Source organism: Physella acuta, unplaced genomic scaffold (genome assembly GCF_028476545.2).
Source record: "Physella acuta isolate Inbredline_101_S28 unplaced genomic scaffold, ASM2847654v3 ptg000156l, whole genome shotgun sequence".
NCBI classification, from domain to species: Eukaryota; Metazoa; Mollusca; class Gastropoda; family Physidae; genus Physella; species Physella acuta.
The window spans coordinates 643,096-667,643 of record NW_026731675.1 but is presented as its reverse complement, the minus strand read 5'-3'; the positions used below and the strand labels follow the sequence as shown (position 1 = coordinate 667,643).

General features: G+C 34.1%; 1 protein-coding gene across 1 annotated transcript in view; it reads left to right on the top strand.

The window, feature by feature from the left end:
- The window catches only part of LOC131935748 (potassium voltage-gated channel subfamily H member 2), a 79,680-nt gene extending 55,832 nt beyond the window's left edge, over window positions 1–23,848 (top strand). The window contains exons 7-20 of the mRNA XM_059292389.1: window positions 13,362–13,796; window positions 14,404–14,809; window positions 15,326–15,525; window positions 15,692–15,779; window positions 15,995–16,159; window positions 16,494–16,687; window positions 17,678–17,792; window positions 18,565–18,600; window positions 19,995–20,045; window positions 20,543–20,785; window positions 21,157–21,281; window positions 21,770–21,969; window positions 22,272–22,497; window positions 22,760–23,848. Of these exons, the coding sequence (XP_059148372.1) occupies window positions 13,362–13,796; window positions 14,404–14,809; window positions 15,326–15,525; window positions 15,692–15,779; window positions 15,995–16,159; window positions 16,494–16,687; window positions 17,678–17,792; window positions 18,565–18,600; window positions 19,995–20,045; window positions 20,543–20,785; window positions 21,157–21,281; window positions 21,770–21,969; window positions 22,272–22,497; window positions 22,760–23,260 (2,985 nt within the window). The 3' untranslated portion in view covers window positions 23,261–23,848. The remainder of the gene's footprint in view (window positions 1–13,361; window positions 13,797–14,403; window positions 14,810–15,325; window positions 15,526–15,691; window positions 15,780–15,994; window positions 16,160–16,493; window positions 16,688–17,677; window positions 17,793–18,564; window positions 18,601–19,994; window positions 20,046–20,542; window positions 20,786–21,156; window positions 21,282–21,769; window positions 21,970–22,271; window positions 22,498–22,759) is intronic.
- The last annotated feature ends 700 nt before the right edge of the window (window positions 23,849–24,548 follow it).

Genomic DNA, 24,548 nt, shown 5'->3' with positions numbered 1-24,548 from the left:
TACACATCGGCTCATCCGCCTCAAAAAATAGTTCCCAACGCTCCTGCCATATGTATGCGCAAATTCCGTTTAAAAAAAAAAATCACAAACACTACCCTCAATGTTTAAATTGTCTAACAGCACAAAAGCTCAGAAGATAATTGTTATATATTACTGTAAAATTAATGTATGGAGACGAAAAAAAATCTATGTAGCTTGTTGGGGGGGGGGGGGGGTGAGACGCTTGGGACAGTAAATGAGATCATCTAGAGAAAACGAGGGCGTTGTAAACTTACCTCTTATCATTGAACTATGGGGAGGGGTCGGCTTAAGATAAACATGCATGACTCCTAAATTAAACTTTAGATACTGAAGATGGAGAGAGTTAATTACGGCGTTTTTTTTATTTTTCGACGTGTCTTGTCAGTAAATAATTTCTTTCTAAAAACAAGTTCGACTTTATATTATCTAAGCTACAAAATACAATGTTTTTATAATTGGCCGCCAGATTTTACGAGGACCTGGCAACATTAAATCACACGGCTTGTCTGGCACTGTAAAGGTGCGTCTGTTGATTCCTTGGTGCGGCACTGGTCTGCATGAGATATCAGCCTGCGGTTTCTCAGGAGAGCTGCGTATCTTTAAGGCGCCGCCCGCTGCAGAACCTTATCTAAATTTTACTTTCCCTGTTGTTGTTATTTGCCGTATAAACTTCCGAGCATAAAGATGTTAAAAGATTCATTCTATTGCTATTTATCCTATAGTTAAAGACCTGTATGAAAAATATATTTACCTAGCAAGACATAAAGACAACAACATAAAAAACGGTTTAATTTTTAAAATGAAATCGTATGTAAAAGCAAAGACGTTTTTGAAAGCTTTTATTTAACTTGCTTCCTCCATCGTCAGTCCGTCGACAGTCTGTCGTCATAGATCAAAACGGGAGAGCGAAATTTCGGGCACTTCTAAATGACAGATTCGTTTTGAAGTTGGCACGTGAGTCAAGACTGGAAGACAATGCAAAATGACATTAAATTTGACTTAATTGGATGCCTAATTAATTTGTTATGAATTAATTTTAACAATTTTAGAAAAATCATGGTGCGTTTTTTTTCCGACAAAGTTTATTTGTCTTTATTTCCGCCGTTATTTTCCTTTCTTTTATATTTTTAAAAAGATGAATATGATAGATACAGATTTATCTTTACTTAGGTGGTAGTTATCTTAAAATTACACAAATTTATTTAGGCTTTTGTTATCTTATAATTATACAGTTGTTTAAACTCTGGATGTTATAACTACACAAAGTTGTTTAGACTGTGGATGTATTTTAATTACACAAAGTTTTTTAGACTTTGAATATATTATAACTACACAAAGTTGTTCAGACTGTGGGGGTATTTTAATAACGCTAAGTTTTTTAGTCTGTTGATGTATTATAATTAGACAAAGTTGTATAGCCAGGTTTACAATATTGATAATTTGACGCTAGCTCTAATTGAATGCAAGAATCAATATCTGACTTCTAGACTGCTTCATTCCCCTTGTCTTTACCATAGCAGCATACAACTTGCACCGTTTTGATTTTCGTGTCTATCGAAGTGTGGAGAATTTATCAATATTCGCATTTTAAGTATAGATTTTTTTTAAACCAGCACTTCAAACTCGGTGTGCTAATTCGTCAATTATATCAAATGCGCAAAATGATAATTGCCTTGTGACGGGTCGCGAATGAAATGTCATTTGAACGTTTTGGTAAACTTATATAGCGAGAGTCAATGAGTGTAACAGACTTCGTTCTGAATTTTAATATATATGGAAATGTCAACATGGTGTGCGCCATATAGACCGCTGAATCTGCTGCTGTTTTTTTCTGGATTCACCTCCATAGCTTTTGTCTATATAACAACAACAAAAAAATATGCAAGGCAGCAGTTACTGTATTTTGGAGTTTTCTAGATGGGTTGCTGCCCCTAGCCTCATCAGCCCGGGGTTCGAACTCGAGGCTTTTGGAGCAACTATGAGCTCTCCCACCACGCTTACATTCACTAACAGAGAGCTATCCAGCTCAATGTAAGAGGGCCACATGCGGCCCGCAAGAACAATGTTAGTAATCCGCGAAGCCTTTTTTTTTACAGCCCAATATATATTTTAAATTGACTTGTTAATTATTGAACTTAGACATGAGAGAATTGGAGAAATGTGTAGCTTCGTGTAATGGGTCTATGAGCTCGATAAAAGAAGGCAGATATTGACGTGTGTTGATGTGTAACACTGTGTGTTGATGTGTAACACTGTGTGTTGATGTGTAACATGGTGTGTTGATGTGTAACATGGTGTGTTGATGTGTAATATGGTGTGTTGATGTGTAACATGGTGTGTTGTATTATGTGACAAGCTCAACTCTCAATGGTCAGAAAATATCGACACACCACTCTGATTAATTTACTTAATGACAACACGCACATTTCCTAATTAGCTAATCAAAGAAATTTCATAATGAAGAATCTTTTACGGAACAATACTTTAATTTTCGAATAGTTTGAATACCCCAAGCTGGAATGTTTTTCAATGTTAAAATGGTGTATAATTGTATATGAATGTATTGATTGTATGTTGTTTTTATGTATGTAAATTTTAGTGTTTATCCTAGACTGGCTCTCAATTCTAAAATTGTTAAGAGCTGAAGGATCGCTTAGAAATCTAGATCCGACACCAAGGTTCAACGCTAGACTTACTGAAGTTTAAAAATTTAGATGTTACCAACATATCTTTCAGTTTTATTCTTGCTTCTGTTTTAACATGTTTTTTAATTATGCTAATTTTTTAGAAGATGACGTTGGACTTTTAAAACGCTTTCTAATGAGTGAAGTTAAAACATGTCAGTTATTCAATTTAAAAACCCAAACTTAAAACCACGTTATTTTCCATTTTAAACTCTAGACAACATTGTTGAATTCGGTGAAGGTGTGAATTATGTGGATTGTGTGAAATGCGGGGGTTGAGTATGAAATGTGTGGATTGTGTGTGAAATGTGTGGATTGTGTGTGAAATGTGTGGATTGTGTATGAAATGTGTGGATTGTGTGTGAAATGTGTGGATTGTAAGAATTGTGTTGAACATACAACCGTGTTTTAACTAGTCGAATTGTCTGAGAGTACCGTGTGATTTTGAAGCTAATTAGCGAGATCGGAAGAATAATTGCTCATTAGTTCTCAGCTCTGAGGAATAAAAACTGCACGAGTACTACTGGTGCTAGACTAGCCGGCGGCAGCGGTGGTGTGGTGATTGTGGTCGGATGGTGTGGTGGTGTGGTGATTGTGGTCGTGTGGTGTGGTGATTGTGGTCGGATGGTGTGGTGGTGTGGTGATTGTGGTCGTGTGGTGTGGTGATTGTGGTCGGATGGTGTGGTGGTGTGGTGATTGTGGTCGGATGGTGTGGTGGTGTGGTGATTGTGGCAGGATGGTGTGGTGGTAAGGTGATTGTGGCAGGATGGTGTGGTGGTGTGGTGATTGTGGCAGGATGGTGTGGTGGTATGGTGATTGTGGTCGGATGGTGTGGTGGTGTGGTGATTGTGGTCGGATGGTGTGGTGGTGTGGTGATTGTGGTCGGATTGTGTTTGTGTGGTGATTGTGGTCGGATGGTGTGGTGGTGTGGTGATTGTGGTCGGATGGTGTGGTGGTGTGGTGATTGTGGTCGGATGCTGTGGTGGTGTGGTGATTGTGGGTGGATGGTGTGGTGGTGTGGTGATTGTGGCCAGCGGATATGTGTGTTGATGTGGTGATTGTGGTCGGATGGTGTGGTGGTGTGATGATTGTGGTCAGCGGATATGTGTGGTGGTGTGGTGATTGTGGTCGGATAGTGTGGTGGTGTGGTGATTGTGGGTGGATGGTGTGGTGGTGTGGTGATTGTGGCCAGCGGATATGTGTGTTGATGTGGTGATTGTGGTCGGATGGTGTGGTGGTGTGATGATTGTGGTCAGCGGATATGTGTGGTGGTGTGGTGATTGTGGTCGGATGGTGTGGTGGTGTGATGATTGTGGTCAGCGGATATGTGTGTTGGTGTGGTGATTGTGGTCGGATAGTGTGGTGGTGTGGTGATTGCGGTAGGATGCTGTGGTGGTGTGGTGATTGTGGCCAGCGGATATGTGTGTTTGTGTGGTGATTGCGGTAGGATGGTGTGGTGTTGTGGCTATTGTGGCAGGATGGTGTGTTGGTGTGGTGATTGTAACCTACCACTGTGTCAGTAGATTGTGACCGGAAGCACCAATCGTGACGTCAGCTTGGCCTGTGAGGACCCAGGCGAAGTGTGCCCGGGGGTCGGACAATCCTAGTTAATATCTAGAGCTCGCGTTGGGCAGCCTGCTGATGGGGGCTGGGCTTTATACATCTCTGTAGGATTAGCGGTCAAGTCTTAGGATTAGGGGGTCAAGTCTTGGGATTAGATGTAAATTTAACATCCGGGAATTGTTACAACGTGTGAGTTAGGTGAGGTCGACTTTCATGACCGGTCTAAGTGCTTTATTTTGGTAACAAATAATTATAGACTTTACAATCAGTCTTTATCGGGGAGAAAATAGATTTACTAGAACACATAGGTTAGAAAAATTGCTTTTAGCTCTTGTAGGATGATTTTATCCATTCCGAAGATAAATAAAAGAACAAAAGGTTTAGAAAATCGGGGTCATCTTCAATCTATTTATGGACTAGGATGTAAACAAAGTTTTGCTCCTACATTTGAGATAGATAAACAACGTTTGTCGCTACACTGACGGGTGTGTTTTGATGATGAAAGACAACAGATGGAGTCGGTGAGATGTTCACAAAGGATATTTGGATAATGCTCTAGACTGAGACTCTAGGCTTAAGACTCTAGTCTCTAGACTCTAGCTAGACTAGCAGTGTTTCTTCCAGACTTTTTTCTCCGGGGGGGGGGGGGGTGGCACTTGATATTTTCGGGGGGGGGCGGTCAACATTTTTCGGGGGGGGGGGCGGACACTAGTAAAAGTGTATGTCTACAATATAAAATCCATCTCGTTCGGGGGGGGTAGACTTTCTTCGAGAGGGGGGGGGGGGGGCGAAGAGATGCCTGGAAGAAACTCTGGACTCTAGACTAGACCGAGACTGTAGGCTTAAGACTCTAGACTCTAGGTCCTAGGACCACAAAAGATTGCAAAGCTGCGTAGCCTGAAATCCGTTGCTGGGTACATTCATTGTGGTGTCTTTATGAAGATATTTCCAGTTTTTAAAAACGTTTTTTATCACACGGATATTTGTATTGATTTTGTGAAGGTATTTCGTTCTTTAAACTCTTTTATCACACGGATATTTGTATTGCTTTATAAAGACATTTCCAGTTGGTATTGACATTGATTGATAGCCGGTGAAACAGACATGCAAGTGATGACAACATGCACACGTCACGCATATTTTGCATGCACACCCCCGCTACGCATGCGCACAACGGTCTTAAAGACTTTGATGTAGCTCTGTAAATCCTCTTTGTGCCATCACCCCAGCGATGGACGTGGCTTGCGTGTATAACGTTGACAAAAGGCTCTGAAGCCTGGACTCCATGTCTGAACATTTTTTTTCATTATCTGCGATAAAAGTTCGTCTTTAGAACCTAGCGGCAACTTTTTTTTTCTAGGACTACCATAAACTCTGTATGCACGCAGATGAGTGCATGTGTTTATGTACGTGTTTATGTATAGGGCTTTATAAACATTTATTTGTGTATATATATATATATATATATATATATATATATATATATATATATATATATATATATATGCATAAAACTAGAAAACTTACATTATATGACATAAATGTAGGTATATATATATATATATATATATATATATATATATATATATATATATATATATATATATATATATATATATATATATATATATTGCTGTAGGGTCTACGACAAATTCCCGAAAGACACTTGCCCGAATGCCGTTTGCCCGGAGGCCAATTTCCCGAATGGACACTTGCCCGAATGCGACAAATGCCCGAATGGACACTTGCCCGAATGCGACAAACGCCCGAATGGACACTTGCCCGAAAGCCACTTGCCGGAAATCGGCCTTCGGGCAAACGGCATTCGGGCAAGTGTCTTTCGGGAAAACGTCCGGCTCCCATTGCCGTATATAATATATCTGTGTATGTGCAAGACCACTTAGCACAACACTCAGAAACTTGACGAGACTGTATAGCTAAAAATAAGAAGAAAAATAACCTCGAACCCAGCCAGATATAAATAAAAAATAACGTGTCGCCGTGAACAATGCGAGCAAAGCAAAAAATAAAATAATTTCCTAATTAAAAATGCGATCAGGAGAAAGACGAAGCGATATCTATTTTTAGATCCTATCAGTGATGTGAGGGTCGGGTGGTGACGTGCAAGCAGACACTAAACCCATTACATCACGTGATTAATTCATGGCGCGAAACCTGAGGCTCTTGAGCGTGGGCAACAATCGTCAAATCTCTGATTTGTTCCAGTCATAGCATTGTCATAGCTTCAGTTACAGCAGTGTCATAGTTTCAATCATAGCATTGTCATAGTTAAAGTCTTAGGACTGTCATAGTTTCAATCATAGCGTTGTCATAGTTTCAGTTATAGCACTGTCATAGTTTCAGTTACAGCACTGTCATAGTTTCAGTTACAGCACTGTCATAGTTTCAGTTACAGCATTGTCATAGTTTCAGTTATACCATTGTCATAGTTTCAGTTATAGCATTGTCATAGTTTCAGTTACAGCACTTTCATAGTTTCAATCATAATTCTGTCATAGTTTCAGTCAGACGACTGTCATAGTTTCAGTCATAGCACTGTAATAGTTTCGGTCATAGCATTGTCATAGTTTCAGTCATAGTACTGTCATAGTTTCAGTCATAGTACTGTCATAGTTTTACCGTTAACACTTGCATAGGTTCAACCATAGTTCTGTTAGTTTCAACCATTGTCTAAGATATAATACAGACCTACTTGAAAGTGATGGTATCGACACTAATCTTTACCTCTCAGAGTATCGAATATGCTTTACTATGGTGTCGATGATGCTAATCAAACGTTCAATATCTAAACGAATTTTACTTACTAAACAAATTGTATCGATACTTTTAAATTATTGCATACCTTCCCAAACTATGATGTGATTTTTTTTGTTAAAATAGACTTATCGAGTCGTTTTTCTCGCTTATTAAATCTATATGTGAACTAATGCACTAAATCTTTCTGTGATTTCTGTACCAGGAATTTTTGGCCCACCATTTGACACTATCGTCTATCATAAAACTCGGTTATTTATGAGAGAGGAAATGACGCTATCGATGATTGAAATTCCTTTTATCTACTCTAATAGATTTTTGCAAAAAAAAAAAAAAACGCGGAGTCTGATGGCTATTTGATGATAGACTTGAAATTTTTAAGAAAATAAGAGGCATTAATTACTCCTTCATTCTTAAGGTTTCACCTTCAATTATTTACATTATTTCGCAATATCTCATTTCAGATTTCGCAATTACTTCGAGAAAAAAAAAAACGTTTTAAATTAGACTTTTGTGAGCAGCGAGGTTTCAGTTTTTCCGCCTCCTCTCTAGACGTAGATCTTGTAACTTTAAAATTTTCAAAAGTACCTTTATGGACATATTTTTGTACTTAGTTATTTGAGTGCAAATTGAAAGTTGCCTCGCTTTAACTTTCAGCTAATCTCTACGGTGCGCTAGTGTCACTCAATCCTATGTTTACTATTTCAACATTTTTAATCTGTGAGGGGAGAATTCCACCTTCTCTATTACCAATACACGTATTGCTTTTAATTAAAGACACTCTCATATTTAGCTCTTCGTTGTATTTCTGTAAAAAAAAAAATAATAAAAAAATATAAAAAATTCGAAGTATTCCAGTGGGTACTTTAAAGGTGTGTGTTGGAGAGAGGGAGAGGGTAGGAGTGTTGTGTGTTTGTGTCCTTTTTATTATCGATATATGTATATATGTATTCCGAATTAGTGTCTTTACCTTCTTACAGTCTATGTTTTGTGTCCAATTACCAACATACTAAACGTGTTTCTAAATTAGCCCAATGTTAACGTAAACGTGTTTCTAAATTAGCCCAATGTTAACGTGTCCAAACCTATCGATAAGCCCAACTCTCATTAGTTTCCACACTGAAACTTTCCATTAGCTCTATAAGGTGAGATTTTTAAAACTTCAATTTTCCGATATTTGATTTAGTAAGTAAAAAGCTTTTCATAGCAAATGAACATAGGGACGAGATTTACAGACATGTAGATAGCATCGTCTTGTAGATAACTTAGTTTGATAAAGTAAGTAACAAGAGATTTAATTCCCTTTACTGTGTACGTTGTGTTGGATTAATATGTAAAACATTATTTGTAAAGCAATGTCGGGATTTTTAGAATAAGTAAATGGCACGAGTATCTCACCGTACCCCTTTCCTCAACCACATCCCTTGTACTAGTCTATTAGAGTTACTGTTTCCATCGTAAAATGTTACTGTAAATTACTGTCCATCTAATGTTTCACAAAGTTTGAAAAAAATTGTCTAAAAATGTTACTGTAAATTACTGTCCATCTAATGTTTCACAAAGTATGAAAAAAATTGTCTAAAAATGTTACTGTAAATTACTGTCCATCTAATGTTTCACAAAGTATGAAAACAAATTGTCAATTGTCTAAAAAGGTTATTGTAAATCATTGTCCAGTAACTGTTTCACTCCCTATGAAAACACTACTGACATCTGATTAGTTGTATGTGAGATATCAGTTTCTTTTCAATCACGATGGCAACCGACTGGGTCTGGTACTGTCCTGATGACGTAGGTAATGTAGTCAATGCTGGCTCCAGGTATTGTGATATAGTAGGTTTACACCGTCGTTTAGTAGGTTTAACACTTTCGTGAGGTAGGTTTAAAGCTTTCGTATAGTAGGTTTGACACATTGGTATAGTAGGTTTAATAATTTCGTATAATAGCTTTGACATTGTCGTATAGTAGGTTTAACATTGTCGTATAGTAGGCTAGACACTTTCGTATAGTAGGTTTAACATTGTCGTATAGTAGGCTAGACACTTTCGTATAATAGGTTTAACATTGTCGTATATCATGTTTGACAACTACATATAGTAGAGTAGGGTTTAACACTGTCGTGTTGCTAGTTACTATCTCATACCGCGTTTCGCCATACTGTTTTGTCGTATAGCTTGTTCCTTGTAAAGTTATTTAATTGGTTAGCGTGTTCCATGTCAAGTTATTTAATTGGTATCTTCGTATCAGTTGATTGGTGGATGTCAGCAGACAGTGAACGAAGTGGAGTGGAGTCAATGAGTCTTTGAGTCCAAGAGTCTATGACTCTGTGAGTCTATGTGTCTGTGAGTCTACGGGTCTATGAGTTTTTGAGTCTATCTGTCCAAGTGTAAATTTTCCTATGTGACTAACAGTCTATGTCTTTCTAAGAATCTTTAAATTTTAGATTCAATAAGTCTATGAGTTTTTTAATCTTTGACTCTAAGAATCTCTGAGTCTAAGCATCTTTAAGCTTAAGAGCATGAGTCTGTTAGTCTGTGAATGAGTCGATGGCATCTAGGGCATTGACCCCCCTCTTGCTTATATCTCCTCTAGCCTATCGTGCGCTACTTAAGTGTATAAATTAACATAATTATTAAGCTCTGTCGCGTGTACAAGGCATCGTTTACACAGCCCGTACATTTTTTTCTTAGCTAAACCTCGCTCTACAGATGGATGCTTTCTCACTATTCAGTTGTGATGTCGTATCCGATTACTTTAATTGTTTATCATTAACAATGAGAAGATTCTCATCCATCTCTAGTGGCATCGATGGAAGGAATATTCGATTACATCCACTTCAGTTATAATGGATTTAAATTGTGCTTAATTTACGAGGATACAATGTGCATTCAAATAGTATGTGATTCAAAAGTATCCAAGTGATTTACTTAGTCTCCAATACAAAAGGAATCGATTCGATAGTATACTATACATTAGTCATTGATACCTTAGTAATCGATACCAATAGTAAAGATGTTTTCGATACTGGATTTATTGATGCATTAGTAATCGATTTAAAATAAGTGATTTTCGATACTTTTGTAATCGATGTACCAATAACCGATTACCAAAGTAGTCGGGATGACATTGGGGGATGACAATGGGGATGTGTACAGGATAGTGGGGGGTCACGGGTATCTGGCCGCACGGAGGGGGACGGAGGTCAGTGCCGTGGCCGTCGTGCACCCCATGTACAGGCCCCAGAGGCGGCTAGGGCTGTTCGCGTTCAAGGACAAAAAGTTGGAGCGGATCGCCACAAGTACTGACCGCTACAACCGTCGCAGGTCGGCCGTGGCTGAGGTAGGAACAGGGTTGTCTTCCCTTGCTGTCGATGTTTGTGATTGTCTTTTTCTTGTTGTAGATATATGTGATTGTCTTCCTTTGCTGTAGATATATGTGATTGTCTTCCTTTGCTGTAGATATATGTGAGTGTCTTCTCTTGCTGAAGAAATCTGTAATTATTTCCCTTGCTATAGATAACTGTGAGTGTCATCCTTTGCTGTACATGTCTGTGATTGTCTTCCTTTGCTGAAGAAATGTGTGATTGTCTTCCCCTGCTATAAATAACTGTGATTGTCTTCTCTTGGTATATAATAAAAATGATTGTCTTCAATTGCTGTAGATATCCGTGATTGTCTTCCCTTGGTGCACATATCTGTTATTGTCTTCCTTAGGTGTAGGTATATTTGATCGTCTCTCTCTCTCTCTCTCTCTCTCTCTCTCTCTTTCTCTCTCTCTCTGTCTCTCAATATATATATATATATATATATATATATATATATATATATATATATATATATATATATATATATATATATATATATAGTGTCTCACAACTAACATGGATCATGAAAGTTCGATACAACTTAGTAGTACAACTGTACTTATTGGTGACGAAATGTGTCCAACACTCTCTGTAGCACATCAAGGAACCCCACTATGCCACTGTAAAAACAAGCATGAAGTTAAATGAAAACTGAGAAAAGTTAAATTCAACATTAAAATAACGCCTGAAATGTAGATCTCGAGTTTAGCCAATGACTTTAAATAATATTCACCAGCTTCGTTGTGAAACAAAAAAAAAACGTAAAATAAGGTATGGAAAAGATTCTTTTAATAATTTAAAGAAATCGTTGGTGATAGATAACCATTGGGGATAATGAACGTTATTATTAACGTTGTTAATCTCGGAAGTTGATTAAATAAATCAGAAGACTCAATTGATGATGTAATTTCTGAATTACCTTGATGAATTTCTAATGAACCAGCACCTTCAGGAGTACCCTTGCATTACCTATGTTTAAATATTGGTTAATTGATAATGTTATTAAGAAATCTAACACCAAACTAGGACTTCCCAATGGTTAAAACCAAATCCCAAATGGGTGGGGCCACTTAAAGTTTCCGAGGGAGGGGGCAGGGGCGGACATTGTTTACAGAATATAAACTCTTTTTTTTCCTTCTATTTAATCCTTGGAGAACGGTGGAAGTGCTTTATAATTGGATGGGGGGGGGGATGCTGCGAAAAGATGCCTGAAAAAAGGACTGAAATTTTATAAAGCCTTAAAATTTAGTAAAACTTAGTAAAACGTTTTTCCCTATGTCCACAATTCGTTATCTCCAAGATGCTGTTACACTGATTAATTATTGAATCACAGGCAACAGTGGAAATTATGAGCTTGTCACGTGATCACACATGATTCTAGATTTTTTGGTCGATTGTGAAATCTTGCTTTCTGTAATCTTCATTAATTAATCATCAGCTATTTCCTCTTTGAGAAAACGAGAATGATAATGATTACCTTAGCTTCGGTTGAATTTGTAAAATAAAATTAGTTAAGATATGTGTATATTGTAAGGTGAAAGTTGCAAATGATGCTTGTCGTATGGAAGGTAAGAGTAAGTGTAGTGCACATGTCAATCAATGACGCCATCGTCACATGATTGTCCTGGCTTACACTGTATTGACTGCACGCAAAACTACAAGGCCGTCTGAGTGGTCCCCCCTACAGGAGATCTGGAGTTAAACCCAATTTAATTTGCCAAATGGCTAGGATCAGGGCTTTTGTGTTTCTTTACATTTTTGTTTTCCCTGTGATAAACTGTTATAAACACGGCCAAGTCACGAAAAAGCTACTGTACGAGACTAGTTCATTGAGTAATTATAATAGCCCCACATTTCGTTTATTATGCAGCCATCTAGAGTTTTCTCTCTTTACAATGTCCGGTAACTCTTGTTTAGAATATTTTACACCTAAAGGACCTAAACCAAGTTTTGAAAATTACTTTAAATATAAAAGTAGCAAAAAAGGTTTACTTCATTCTTTTGAATCTAAATTTAGGTATAAATCTCAAATTATTTAAGAACAAGTACGATTTTTGGCTTATTATCGTAACTTCAAATTACCCATAACATCAACTACACAGAATTTGCGTCTGTCAAAATGTATTGAAAGCGAAAGTAAAAAAAACCCAGGCAGAAACTGCTCAGTGTGAGAACCGCTACAGTACGATTGCGTTCAGAGTGTATTGAATATTGGCAGGTAGCAGGTGAGGCCTGGAGCAAATTAAACTGTCATGCACATCTAAATCAAAGAAAGTCTGGGTGAAATACAAGCTCACATAAGCCTTACAGAATCAATGTTTGAAAGATTGATGACAATCACAGTTTTTATATTAATTGAGCGTATTTTAAACAAAACAAAAGGAAATGTAGTTACATCTCTTAGAATTAATTTTTTTTTTTAATTGTTGTTTAAATAAACTGTAAGATATATAAATTCCAGACAAACATAATTGCAATAGCTTAATTTAATAATTTGGGAGGTAAATTTACAGTTGTAGACTAAGTAAACACTGACAAAACACACAACTGATATCCCCTGAAGATTTGTAGCTTTCGCTTATGCCTTATAGGTTTGCAATATGGACATGTGAAAAATGTATGGATATCTTGGCTATCTGGCATATGTGTACAATTTGGGGCCCTGATCATCTGGCCTATGTGCCATAGCTGGGGACCCTAATGTGTACATCTACCAAATATTGGGTCCAGGTAAAATGTCAGAAGCTAGAAACAAATAAATGTTTCTCTAGATGTGGTGATCTAATCTTGCTTTCAATCATGTAAATAACACAATCATTACTGTGTTTACAGGAAACACATGTCTAATAGTTATTTTCATATTCTGCAGGAGGTTGCTCTTCAGCTCTCCTTTTAACCTCTATTGACTTTATGATACATGTAAGCCAAATCTAAGTATAGATTTCTTGTTTCAGGTTCTATCTTTGGGGGCTGACGTTCTACCGGAGTACAAGCTACAGTCTCAGAAAATCCACAAGTTCACTCTCCTGCATTACTCCCCTTTCAAGGCAGTCTGGGACTGGATTATCCTCCTCCTAGTTATTTACACCGCCATCTTCACCCCTTACGCTGCCGCTTTCTTGTTGAGTGAAGAGAAAAACAGCAATAAATCTCCAGCCACCATCCAGGAACGTTACTCAGAACCTCTCACTATTATTGACTTGATTGTTGATATTATGTTTATTGTTGATATTTTTATAAATTTCCGCACCACATATGTGAATAAAAATGACGAGGTGGTCAGCCACCCTGGCAAGATTGCTGTTCATTATTTCAAAGGATGGTTCCTCATTGATGTTGTTGCTGCCATTCCATTTGATCTGTTGTTGTTTGGTTCAGAAACAGACGAGGTAAGGAACTAGTTTTTAAAAAAAAACGATTTAAAAATTCATTTAAATAACATAAAATGCTTTTCATTTACTATTGTTATTATCATTTTAATTTAAAGTGTGGAAATCCACATACTTTTTTAAGCATTTTAGTTTTCAAATTAAGCAGAATTTTCTGACTTTGGATAATCTGTTTGAAAATGATAACTACATAAAACCAAGTTGCTTGTAATTTGAGGTTTATATAATCTTACAGCTAGAAAATCTCAGGCTGTAAATTTCAAACTAATTTATGCATAAAGTTAATATAAGAATATTATAATGCAAGGGTGTTAGGACTCATGGACATAGAGGATACCCATAAAAGGGAATAGTTCAGTACATCTGCTCAATTGTGTTAACTTTTCTATAAAATACCTATACAACTCCTCTACAGAATGAATACCTACACATTTTCTCTCAAGAATACCTATACAATTCTTCTATAAATACCTATACAACCCCTCTATAGAATACCTATACAACTCTTCTATAAAATACCTATCTATTCGCTCTAGATAATAAATATTTTTAAAATATCAAGGCAATGCATACTAAAGATTTCTAAATGTTGTGTTTTATTCCTCAGACTACGACGTTAATAGGTTTACTGAAAACTGCCAGGTTGCTACGTTTGGTTCGTGTGGCCAGAAAACTGGACAGATATTCCGAATATGGTGCAGCAGTTCTTCTTCTTCTAATGGCCACGTTTGCTCTTATAGCTCATTGGTTGGCTTGTATATGGTACGCCATTGGAAACATGGAGCGCAGCTTAAATACAAATATTCCAAAAATAGGGTGGCTGGATCAGTTGGCTAATCAAACGCATCAGTACTATAACAGCAATGACATCCACAGTGGTCCAACTATAAAGTCTAAATATGTGACAGCCTTATATTTCACTTTCTCAAGTTTGACGAGTGTGGGATTTGGAAATGTTTCACCTAACACAAACTCAGAGAAAATATTTTCTATTCTTATCATGCTTATAGGATGTAAGTTGCCTTTGTAAATGTCACTTGTGTTTTTTTTTTTAATGTATGCTCTTTGAATTTTAGTAGAATATAAGTTTTTAACTTTTAAATTGTTCAAGTTGGGAAAAAAATTATAAGTATTCTCATGCACACACACAAATACACACAGACACACATACATATATATGTAACTATTGCAGCAGACTTACAACATAAGATTAAGATACTTAATAAATAATTAGTAAAACTAAAGTACTTCTTTGAATCTATCTGGTGCACCAAAGCTGTTTTCTGATGGAACATCTGTATTAACCTTAACCCTTTCCCCTACACCAACTTGATTCATGTCATACCAGGAGAAAATCAATTCAATGCTGTAGTGTAAAACTCTGCTTGCAACCAGTACAGTACCAAAAATAATTACATAATATATACTCCAATATATTAAATATTTATATTTATGTATTTATATAATGTTAATGTTTCAAAATAATGTAAATTTTTCAAATAGCTAATTGATCATTATTTATATTTCAGCCCTTATGTATGCTAGTATCTTTGGTAATGTTTCCGCAATTATTCAGAGGTTATACTCAGGCACATCTCGTTATCATACTCAAATGCTAAGAATCAAAGAATTTATACGATTTCATCAAATTCCTAACCCTCTGCGGCAACGTTTAGAGGAATATTTTCAACATGCTTGGTCTTATACAAATGGCATTGACATGAATATGGTCAGTAACTGTCACTAATTGAAATTATTAATTTCTTTTTTTTTTTCATTGATTACTGGAATACAAATTTTTACAAAAAGTTTCAAAATATAGATCTAAAGATCCATTAATTTTATCAATTTTTGTGTTTGCATTAAAACAAAACCTTTTTAAACTTTGCTGACAGGTTTTAAAGAGCTTCCCAGAATGTATACAGGCTGATGTTTGCTTGCATTTAAATAGAAATTTACTTCAAAATTGCCCTGCATTTAAAAGTAAGGAACAGTTTTGGATAATACATTTAAAATAGTACTGTAAACAGAGCTTTAATATTACTACACACTTAACTAAAAGCTGATATGTATGTGTGTCTGTTTATATATATATATATATATATATATATATATATATATATATATATATATATATATATATATATATATATATACACATAAATTTAACAAAATTACCTTATATGACGTAACTGTAGGTGCCAGCCCGGGTTGTTTAAGAACTTTGTCGATGAAATTTAAAACAACACACGTGCCACCTGGAGACACACTTGTACACAGGGGAGATGTGCTCTCAGCCTTATATTTTATTTCCAGAGGTTCTATTGAAATTCTCAAAGATGATATAGTTGTTGCCATTTTAGGTAAGTTTTTAAATGAACTGACTGTTGTGTGTTATATTACAAAAAATTGCACTAACTAATATATGTGTTAGCCTTTTATATAATGTTTGCTTATATAAAACTCTGTTACCTTGATGAGCTTTAAATTATATTTTAATGCCTTTAGCATGTTTCTTGCATATCATTGAAGAATATTAATAAAAAAATTAAATATGAAGTGGCAAACACTAAGTAGTAAGATTAGTTAAAAATTAAACATACTCAAGCTAAAAAAAAAGTTGACTAGAAAGTAACAATTGTAAAACTAGATATAAGTCTCACTGTACTTTAACAACTGTAACTAAAATGTGTACAGGAAAAGATGATGTTTTTGGTGAGAACATATGCAAGTATGAAACAGTAGGGAAGTCAAGCTGCAATGTTAGGGCCTTGACCTACTGTGATCTCCATAAGATTCATCGCAGTGATTTGCTGGAGATTCTGGACATGTACCCAGAGTTCAGTGAGGATTTCAGAAAAAATTTAGAAATAACCTTTGACCTCAGGGATGTAAGTAACTTTAGACTATCATTTCCATTTTTTTTTTATACAAACATAAGATCTATATTTTGATACAATCAAGAGTAGTGTAATGTATGGTGTAATATTAGAATACTAAAAAAACAATTAAGTTTTTTATGTTCTGGATTTATGATACTTACAAAAACTATTTCTATTATTTGTTTTCATATATTAAACTCTTTACACAAGAGATTTTCCTGTATTGATTAACCATTAGTTTTCTAACACAAGCTTTCAGACCAGCCTGGAAAATTTGTTTGCTTATGAATAATTAAATGAATTGTCCCAAGGTTCTAATTGTGTGCTTAGAATTTACATAGCTTGTGTGAGATGGGATTGGGTGGGGGCAGAAAGTAAACATGGCTTTCAGTTTTTCATGTTTCATTTTATTGTTATGAATAATGTCTTTGAGCAGTCTGTGTAAAATCACCATTAACAGTGTTTTAACGTGGTTGAGAGGTTAAAGGTTAAAGGTTGAGAAGCTACTTATTGCACTTGCTGACATCCACACAAGAATGTAAATGCTATGTCTGTTTTAGTATGGGAGAGACTCTTGATATGATATATTAAATATAGACACAAGTAACACATAAAAAAACTATTGCTATTACTAAAAAATAAAAGATGAGAAAATTGGGCTGTTTGCACTGGATCATTTTTTTTAAATTAGTTGTTTCAAAATTGCTGTAATTTAAAATGAATTCATGCAAGTACATAATTTTTCAAAAACTGACATAAAATCATTTTAGTTACCCGAAAAGGAAGATACTCATAGAGAATTGAAGAGTGGAAATTGTATCTTGCAGTTTGAATTATGGAAAAGTAGAATAATCAATAAAGAAAGATAAATGTTTTACAAGATTTGATTTTAGGTAATGATTAAGTGAACACTTTCTTATATTGTAAGGGGCTTAACCAACTAATTCATCAAAGTTCAACTCTAGCGTCACACTTTCACTTTTTATTTTCTGCCCACAGGTTCACTGTTTATTTAGAGTTCATGACGATGGTCTTAATTCTAGGAGAAATTCAAGGTTTAGAAGATCTCTAAAATCTGTTCCATACCTTGGAGCTTTTCAGTCTGACTCCCAGGGTAAGTATCTTACCTTTACACTTGGCATGATTCTTTTCTCATTTTTATGGGAATCATGATTGTTTATTTCAATCCTAACCCATTTCTATTGTGTGAATACTAATGTAGTGTAAAAATATTTGACAATGTTCGTAGATAAATGCATGATTTTATTAATCGACCAACAAATAACCATAGCAAATAATGCTATTTAACAATTTTATTGATTCCAAAGCACTACAAACCACAGTTTTAAAATATTAATCGATGTAAAAAGTCAAACATAGTTTGTGTTTTGTTTTGTTTTTAACTATTTATAAAAAGGTTAATCCTTGAATTAAAATAACACTTTCTATATATTTAAGTAATGACGCCTGCTTCCAACCCCTCTTCAGAATTCATACAATGATTTAATAGGAAATCTGTATTTTTATCCTAACCAACTTCACTTATTTATTCCAACTAATCTTGTCTTTTATTTCTATTTAAGGCGCTAATTTTCTGCAACTAACCTAATCTCTAAAATTACAATTGTTATTACAGCATTAACACAATTTATAATCTAAGTGTCTAATAATTCATAACAAAAATAAATTGCAGATATTTTAATTGTTATCAAAAGCTTTATAAAAATCAACAAAATAATCAAATGCACTACTAAAAAACAAACGTATGCATACTTTTGAAAAAAATTATTTGGCATTGCTGAAATTTTAATTTGATTTACAATAATACTGTTTTGCTGTTTGGTTTGCCTAATACTTTGCTGATTAATGCCTAATTAATTTTGTAGAACTTCCAGAAGATATCCCAGTGATGTCCACATCAGGTGAGAGATAATATAGTTCACAGAGTAGATAGTAGAGAGGTAATGCTGAAACACAAAGTATTGGTCAATGGGAGCTAACTAGTACTAGATGGTTAGAGTAATCTTTCTTTTCCTCAATAGGGTTTAAGATTTACAAAACTATTGCACATTTTATTCCTCACTGGGTTGTCTTTAGTTTAAGGTGGCTTTAGCTGTGAATGTATTTGCTTTTGCAATGGCTTAAGGGATCTTGTAGACCTGATACAGAATTAATAAAGTTACTTGCACAGGCCTTTTTAGAAGAAAAATAAGAATGTATGTGAAGTTAAAAGATTTTTATTTTAAAACCCCCCCACTTCTTAAATGTAATGCTAAAGCATTTATAACTCATACCTATATTGTCATATAGACATCCTTAAAAATGTATGTGTCGAATAAACATCTTTGAGTAATAAGCAAGGTCATTATTTATTTTCTTAAGAATTAAGTATCATGTAGACGTAATAGATGTCTAGGTAGTAGATTGCAATAATTAGGTAAAGAACTATAAAACAAGAAACAGATCTTATTTTAAAAACAGCATGTTTAGTAATAGTTGTCATGAACAAGTGGTTTGTAGTTTATGTTGTATTTTTAAAAAGAACATAATCCTAATACTGAAAAGAGATTGCTAAATTTTAAAGAAAAGTTTGTTTTGTGATTGTTACAAAAGCATAACACTAAATATATTTTTAAAAAGGAATTTTTTAGAGTTAATGTAGAAATTATTAATTTTTGTGTATACTGTTCTGTTTGAATTGTTTAGATGAGACAATTAGTTTTTATGTATGCTATTATTAGAATATTGTGCCAAGTTTTATTGAAATGTTGTAAACTCCCTGTGCTAATACTTGAAGCCTGTTTTCTAACTTTATTTACTGTATCATTTTAATACAGAACGTCTAATAGATAGAAAAATATATTGTTTTTATATATGTGATGCAAACTCGTGTAGTATGAAAGTGATGAATTGTTTTTATATATGTGATGCAAACTCGTGTAGTATGAAAGTGATGAATTGTTTTTATATATGTGATGCAAACTCGTGTAGTATGAAAGTGATGAATTGACACTTAACTTATTCTAAAACACTATAACTGGTCTGTGGCATTTGAACTCTTGTCTGATAAGTTTCAGTGTGAATGTCTGATTACATCAATAAAATAACAATCCAGAATATAACTTCCATTTATCAAATATTATCTATCTTCGTGAATTTTAAAAAATTAATTCTTTTAATGAATGACAAACTTTTACTTACATAAGTGTGATTCTCCACCAAGAATGTGATTTATTTATCCATTAATTTGCATAACAAATTTCTACAATATAAAAATCTTAAAATATTTTAACTACCATATTCCTTTTTAATATAGTTACCTATGTTACTACTGAAGATGTTCCCTTAAACAGTCAGCACATATGGGGTGAGTTCAGTTGTTTAGATATTCATTATTCAGTTGTGTTATTAAAATCTAAATATTGTTTAAAATTTTGAGTGAAACTTATTTATGAAGAATTATTTCTCTAGATCACATGTGCCACTATTTTTATTCAGTTGTTTAGATATTCATTATTCAGTTGTGTTATTAAAATCTAAATATTGTTTAAAATTTTGAGTGAAACTTATTTATGAAGAATTATTTCTCTAGATCACATGTGCCACTATTTTTATTCAGTTGTTTAGATATTCATTATTCAGTTGTGTTATTAAAATCTAAATATTGTTTAAAATTTTGAGTGAAACTTATTTATGAAGAATTATTTCTCTAGATCACATGTGCCACTATTTTTATTCAGTTGTTTAGATATTCATTATTAAGGTGTGTTATTAAAATCTAAATAGTGTTTAAAATTTTGAGTGAATATTATTTATGAAGAATTATTTCTCTAGATCACATGTGCCACTATTTTTATTCAACAGCTGAAGATGCACCAGGTCCAAACTTGTTTCGGTCTACTCGACTGCGCAAGAGGCGGTCACATGAGGATGGAGGCCACAATTCAATGGAATATCCAAGTGATGATGAAGAAGTTCGGGAAAGTGGTGGAGGCATTTTAGAATTCACCCCAGCTAAAGCCGGCCTTGATATGACTCCGGCTAATTTTGATTTTGAAAGTAAAGATGAGAAAAAGAGAACAGCCGCTGGTCTCTCTAGTTTAGCAGGTTAGCGACGAGTTTCTTATAATTAAAATATTCTCAAGTGAATGAGTCTAACAGTGACTTGTAGCAAGTCAAGACATGTTTCTCATAATTAAAATATTCTTAAGTGAATGAGTCTAACAGTCACTTGTAGTTGGTTAGAGACGTATTTCTCATATTTAAAATATTCTCAAGTGGATTTAGTGTAATAGTGACTTGTAGTTGGTTAGAGACGTGTTTCTCATATTTAAATTATTTTCAAGTGTAATAGTGACTTGTAGCAAGTCAAGACATGCTTCTCATATTTAAATATTCTGAATTGAATTGAGTGTAATGGTGACTTTCCTAACATGGGTTGGTTTGCACAAATAAATAATTTTTTCTTGATGATGCAGCAGGTGCATTGTCCAGTGTCTCAAGTACATTAATGAACGTAGTGTCCAACCGCTATGATGGGAGTAGACGTAATCAAGAGTTGGCCCCACTTCTTCAAGACCAGAATGCAAGTCCTGAAGCACATGTAAGAATTTTTTTAATGAGAATTTATGCATACTCATATACTTGCAGATATATGTAACTTATATTTTAGTCAAATCAAGACATTGTAATCAGATTAGCATTTTAATAATTATGTGCATCTTTTACTATCAATCAGCTTACTTAGTAAATTTTATTCCAAAATTATTTTTTTACATTGGGTATATTATTAGGTGTCATTTTATTAAACTAATTCTAGGGGGGGGAGGGGATCATTCCTTAGGTTACAGTAATTTATTGACTTATAAAGTGTTTAAGGGAAGTATTTCAAATGGTCAATTTTAATTTAGAGCTAAACTGAATTTTTTTAATTTTGTAAATATTCATACACTTACTTTTTTTTTTTACTAAAACTAACATACTTATTAATATTTGTATTAATATAATCCGTTATTTTTTATTTCTTTTAATTTCATATTTTTAAACTCCACCAAATCCTCTCTATATTTCTTCTGATAAATTTCCAAATAGGCAAAAGGAGCTTCCATATCTTCAGTACCCAAGTCTACATCCACTATGACCCTGCCAGTTTCTAGCACATCAAGCTATTCTCAGTTTGATGACCAGGGACAAATGGTTGTGATTATGCCAACAGCTATGCAAGGCGAGGCTACTAACATGTACTCAGCGATCCCTCTTGATGTTGAAAGAAGACTCAATGAACTTTCAAAGTAAATAAACATACATGTTTAATTTTTTTTAACTCCCTTGATGTTGAAAGAAAAATAACACTAATTTGTCAAAACAAGAAAATATTACACTTAATTTTTTTGTAACTTCATTTGATGAGGACATAAATTTTAGTGAAATTGAGAGTAAGAAAATATTACAAATTTTATTTTTATCTCATCTTTTATTTTTTAAACTTGTAGATAACATTTTAATTTCGGTGAACTTCTTTAATATTGAGGCAGTTTAAAGATATTATTTGTTTCCTTAACAAAAAAGTAAATTCTTTTTTTTATTTCAACAGACAACTCACAAGGCTGGAACATAAGATGAGCTCAGATATCGCCCTTATCCTTCAAGTTCTTCAGTCTCAAGGCCACAGCCAGTTTACTTCTCCTTCCACTCCTCCACCACCACCACCTAGAATGGGAGAAGGAGACACATTCCCAAGCCCCACAGCAGGAGATTTTCATGTTTATGATTACCCCTCCCCACCACATAGTTTTCCACCACCACCAGTTATAGAAGCTGTAAGTTTTAATCACTTGTTTTTTAAATGAAATGTTAAGTAAGAATTTTATTTAAAATAAATTTGTTTTAAGCCGTGAATAAGTTTTAATGTTTAAATGTACCTGTCTTTAAATTTCCCTATATTAAAATATAAACTTTTTAAAAAATACGTTCTACTACTCATTTCCAAAGGTTTTTCTTATTGTTTTCTGCATTAAAGTTTTTAAATTGTCTGTGATAAAAATGTATATAAACTATAATAAATTGCTTGTAAATTTTCAGTCTGGTGGTGCCAGTGCTTCGTGGTTACCCCAGTCCCAAACAGAATCAGTACCTCTCTCGACGCAACTCTCGTCTCCTTCCTTCAGCAGTCAATCCTGCCATGTCTCGCAGTCTTCTAGCACTGATCCCCTGTCACCTTCCAGTCTCGCATATGTCCTGCCAAAGTCTAGCCAATCAAAGGGCTCAGTTCCTGCTTCCTCCAGCTTGTCCACTGCCAGTCCACGCTTGACCACAAGCAGCAGACAAAAAATAGACAATGTTGTTGAAGAATCAGAGCAAATGTCAACAGTCAGCCAAGCAACGGTGCCTACATTATCAGAACGTGGGGAGCCAAGTTCATCCGATGGCTCTTCATCTTCTGAAGAGCGTCTGTTACCACGTTCATACCAAGATCCGTATCATCCGACAGTGGTTGGAACTAGAGATGCATTAACATTAGAACAGCGCAGGCTGATTGATGCCCCCGATGACTCTGATGATTATAAAGATACCTTAGTTTAATAAATTACAAGTTTTGGTTTTTTTCTCACCCAGGTACAGATCAGATTTTGTAACAAAAGCCTTTGTTTTAAATATACAAACTAAAATGTTTCATGAAAAGAGAACAAGTGCATTAACAGGGATAAGCTACACAATCAGAGTGATTAGTTGCTTATGTGATCTGAATACTGTTGTGATTTTTTCCATTATTTGTTTTTAGCTGGCAGTTTTGCCTAGCAGCAAAAGGCATTTCTTTTTTACCTGTTAAAATAGGAAAAAAAATCATTACATTATCATTTATTTCCATGAATTGATAATGTAAAATTAGTGAATGTAAATGAACATTCCAGACAAATACTTTTCATTTATTTGTTTATATTGTAAGACATTATTTTTACCTTATTCCTAGTTCAAAATGTTTTAAAACATACTGGACCAAATTACAGAATATTTCCTGCCAGTATGTTTGTAATAAATGTGAGATATAATCAACAATTGCCTTAGAATTATATAATAAAAAATGATAACAACAGAATGGACACTTTTTATCTTGCTTCTTTGTTTTAAAATAAAACTTTATTTTAAAAAATGTTTAAACTAGGTATGATGAATAAAATGTTTAAAAACAAAAACATTGTTAACATTTTATATCTTTAGTGTAAATTAACTTTTTAAAATTAAAAAGAATAATCAATTGGCTAATTTTTTTTAACTATGTAATTAAATATTTAAAAACTTGTTTGTTCTCATAAAACAATGTAATGATCTAGTTCTAATTGTAATTATATTTATAATTTGTTTTAAATTGTGGTCAAGAACTTTGAGGAAATTAAAGTTTCTAAAAACAAAATATCTATTTTCATGAATTAACTTATAATGTAGAGAAAAATATATTTTTATATATTGAAGTACACTTTTTTGTCAGTGTATGTGGATTTTGGACCATTACCATTTTAACCATTGACTCACTTTCATAGGCGGAAATTGTTTGTTACATAATTCCTATTTCCTTCTCTTGTGCAACTGCATTTACTAACTTATTGAAGGTTTTAAAAATGATTCTTCTGCAATTCACATTAATGATGAGAGGAATCTCAGAAAAAATAATTTTTATGATGACTACACATTTCACTTAAAAAATTGAAAGCAGGCTTTAGTCTTCCAGTCTAAGTAATTTATCTTCCATTTATTCATTCTTTCTCTAATAAAAATAATTTATTTAACTATCACAAATCTAGTAATTTAAAAAAACAAAAACTGACAGTAATTAAAATAATTTATCAATTTATTCTAGCTTGAGACTAATAAA